Below are 2,810 nucleotides of genomic sequence, written 5' to 3'. Positions count from 1 at the left end.
CGTTGACATGTTTTGTGAGACATAAAGCAGTAAGTAGTCTTTCCTTATTAGTTTTAGTAGGTTTATCTATTAATAATCAAAACTATACATCGCAGTGTACACTCTTAAGTACTTTTTCGTATCTTTCCTGGTTTGCTTTCTGCCTTGGGCTTCTTAGAATCAGCTCCCTTCCTCTTATTTACCATTCTCGAGATCACTAGATCAGCTGAACAGTCCCCGCCTAGAGCTAGTTAGCTAGCCTATCGCATGACGTCATAATTTGTAATAATAATCTTTTTAAATCCAAAAAATTCTATAACCTACCTACTGTACTGATGACACAAAGTATAAAATAATATAGATCTGTATATAAATTAACACTGAAGCAATGTGTTATTAACACTGAAGTAATGTGTTATAACCGATAATGTTTTGCTATTAATGTTCTTTTGTACTTGGTAGGCATTTATTGGAGTTAATCATTTCTAGGGTCATTTACTCTGTATTTGATATGAGCATAATTAAGAACGTCATGTTTCCTCCAGCAGCAACAGCATTTCATCTTTTTAGTCTTTATATCACAAAATAGAAACGTGATGATAAATAATGCTAGGATAAAAAGCAGAAAACCAGCGAGTAGTCCTGTAATAATTTTGTCTACAAAAATAGAATTACATTAATATGATAAACAAATTGACAACAATTTTCTTTTGTTTTTACAAGCTTGAAGTAAATGACTGCCTTCATCCAAAGCACATTGACTCCGAGATCCACTTGTTATATACTTCTTAGTAATATCAAACTCTACATAAATGTACTTAATAGATTAATAGCTGAGGGGGAAATTTTAGTGTCAGGATCAATAAAAAATTTAAAAAAACACTGATTTCAATGAACTGTTATGCACATGCATAATGGCACAAGGCCACAAATTAAACTCCACCAAAATTAAAAACCACCAATCATCAAAATATTTTAAAATTTTAACACTCCTTTTATAGCCATAATGAGTACTGATATTTACAGCAAAGTCAATATGCATTATCAAATCAACCATTAATTTTTATTGCATAAAAAGTAAAATTTTACATAGAATACTATAGCTCTAGAATTTGTGACAAAATTGGCTAAAACTTTTGGTATCAAACATCTAAAAAATTAGTTTTGTCAGCAAAAAAGCATGGTGGGCCTACTTACTGTACTAGGTTTTCAGTTAAAAATTTTGCCTAATATATATACTGAAAAAACCAAGTACTTAGTCCTCACCTATAAAAAGCTGGGCGAGGCCAATAATTATTTTTAGCTTAGCAATGGCTTCTCTTGTCAGCACATGCATGTACATGTTATTTTTCTGGCATGCAAAATACAAGATTTCTAGTTAGAATTTTGTTGGTACATTAAAGAAGAAAATTATTCCTATAATGATTGGAAAATTGCTATCAAACCGTCAAAATAATTTTTTTCATTGTACACTCATTATAAGTAGCACAAATGTTTAGAAATCACATACATTTATAGTTACACGAATTTAAAATTCACTTACTACATGTTAATGTCACATGATCTTGACAGCTATCATTAATCTTATACTTCTTTGGTATACAGTGGGTAAAACATTCAAAAGAACCAGTTTCACTAGTACAAGTGTATTCTGTGATTATAACACTCTTTGAATTACTATTAAAAATGAGTCAAGCGAGTCATATTATAGAACTTACCCAGGATCTACTTCATCCCGAGTATCATGTCCTGTGTATCCATATTGTCTACATATTGAATCAGCCACTGTATCAGTGAAGGCTGTATTGTTACACACTTGATACCAGCCATTATGAAGATAAACTTCAACTGTACCATCAGCTGGTGTGGCAGTCTTTTTCTTATCAATAAGATGTAATTGACCATTATAAGGATTAGTTTTGTGCATATCTTTATCTACAGAAGAACAGATAACTGTTACAGTAATGCAACATTTAACATTATTACAAATAGGTGCATCAGTCATAGCACATTCTCATTATTACATGTATGTATGTTAAAATTTCAATAACGTATCACTATGCAGCATTAGAGTAGGTATGCATACATGTAAAATCACTCACTCTCATAAAAAAACTTACTACTACAGTTAACTGATGCAGTTGTACAATTAGATGCAACTTGATGTGAGATGTTACAGCGCATAATGTTGGTTTCACCATACAAAAAGTAATTTGAAACTGTTGGGCAAGTAACTACATATACCTCACCGAATCTTATTGTACTAAAAGAACAATATAGTTAGAATTAAATTGTAACGTAACTTACAATTGCTTGAATAGCCCAGAAGCATTAGTGAATCCTTGTTGTCGACATGCAACATGAGCTACAGCTAAATTCTCAAAACAAATTGGTATCCAGTTTTCCCTGTCATATAACTTCAGTGGGTCCAACTTAACATCCCATTGCTGGTGACCTTCCTCTAAACAATCACAACTAATACACAGTGTACAAACTACAAAATTTATATACATATATGCAATATAAATTTTACAAAACTCTAACAAAATTGCATTTGCATGTGTCGCTATATTGTTAGGTTATTTGTTATCATAATTTTCTGTTGTTATTATAACTATTCTTGTTGTGATTATTATTATTATTATTATGGCTATTGTCACTTTCTTTCTGTTGTTTTGGAATACTATGCCCAAAATATACTATACTAATATTTACATAAATACTATACTCTCTGTGCATATGGTTTGGCCCACTTCACATAGTTTTGGCTCACTATTGTAGTGTAATAAAGATAGAACTGTATTACAAGACAATATCTATATCCCATGAAG

General features: G+C 31.2%; 1 protein-coding gene across 1 annotated transcript; it reads right to left on the bottom strand.

Annotated features, from left to right (window-relative positions):
• Window positions 1-273: 273 nt before the first annotated feature.
• Window positions 274-2,536, bottom strand: LOC109586627 (uncharacterized). The gene is made up of 6 exons (XM_020002822.1): window positions 2,287-2,536; window positions 2,100-2,242; window positions 1,698-1,914; window positions 1,523-1,656; window positions 700-783; window positions 274-636 (listed from the first exon to the last, which is right to left on the bottom strand). Exons 1-6 carry the CDS (start codon window positions 2,490-2,492, stop codon window positions 455-457), a joined length of 966 nt encoding a protein of 321 aa, XP_019858381.1. The 5' UTR covers window positions 2,493-2,536; the 3' UTR covers window positions 274-454.
• Between the last annotated feature and the right edge of the window lie 274 nt (window positions 2,537-2,810).

Source organism: Amphimedon queenslandica, unplaced genomic scaffold (genome assembly GCF_000090795.2).
Source record: "Amphimedon queenslandica unplaced genomic scaffold, v1.1 AMPQUscaffold_12825, whole genome shotgun sequence".
NCBI classification, from domain to species: domain Eukaryota; kingdom Metazoa; phylum Porifera; class Demospongiae; order Haplosclerida; family Niphatidae; genus Amphimedon; species Amphimedon queenslandica.
Note: the sequence above shows the minus strand (reverse complement) of the source record. Positions and strands in the feature narration are given on the sequence as shown.

Coding starts and splice junctions, on each gene's coding strand:
- LOC109586627 (XM_020002822.1), bottom strand. CDS start 2,492: ATGTATATAAATTTTGTAGTTTGTACACTGTGTATTAGTTGTGATTGT. Junction 1,915..2,099: donor TGCATCAGTTAACTGTAGTA/GTAAGTTTTTTT, acceptor GTTCTTCTGTAG/ATAAAGATATGCACAAAACT. Junction 1,657..1,697: donor CGGGATGAAGTAGATCCTGG/GTAAGTTCTATA, acceptor CATTTTTAATAG/TAATTCAAAGAGTGTTATAA.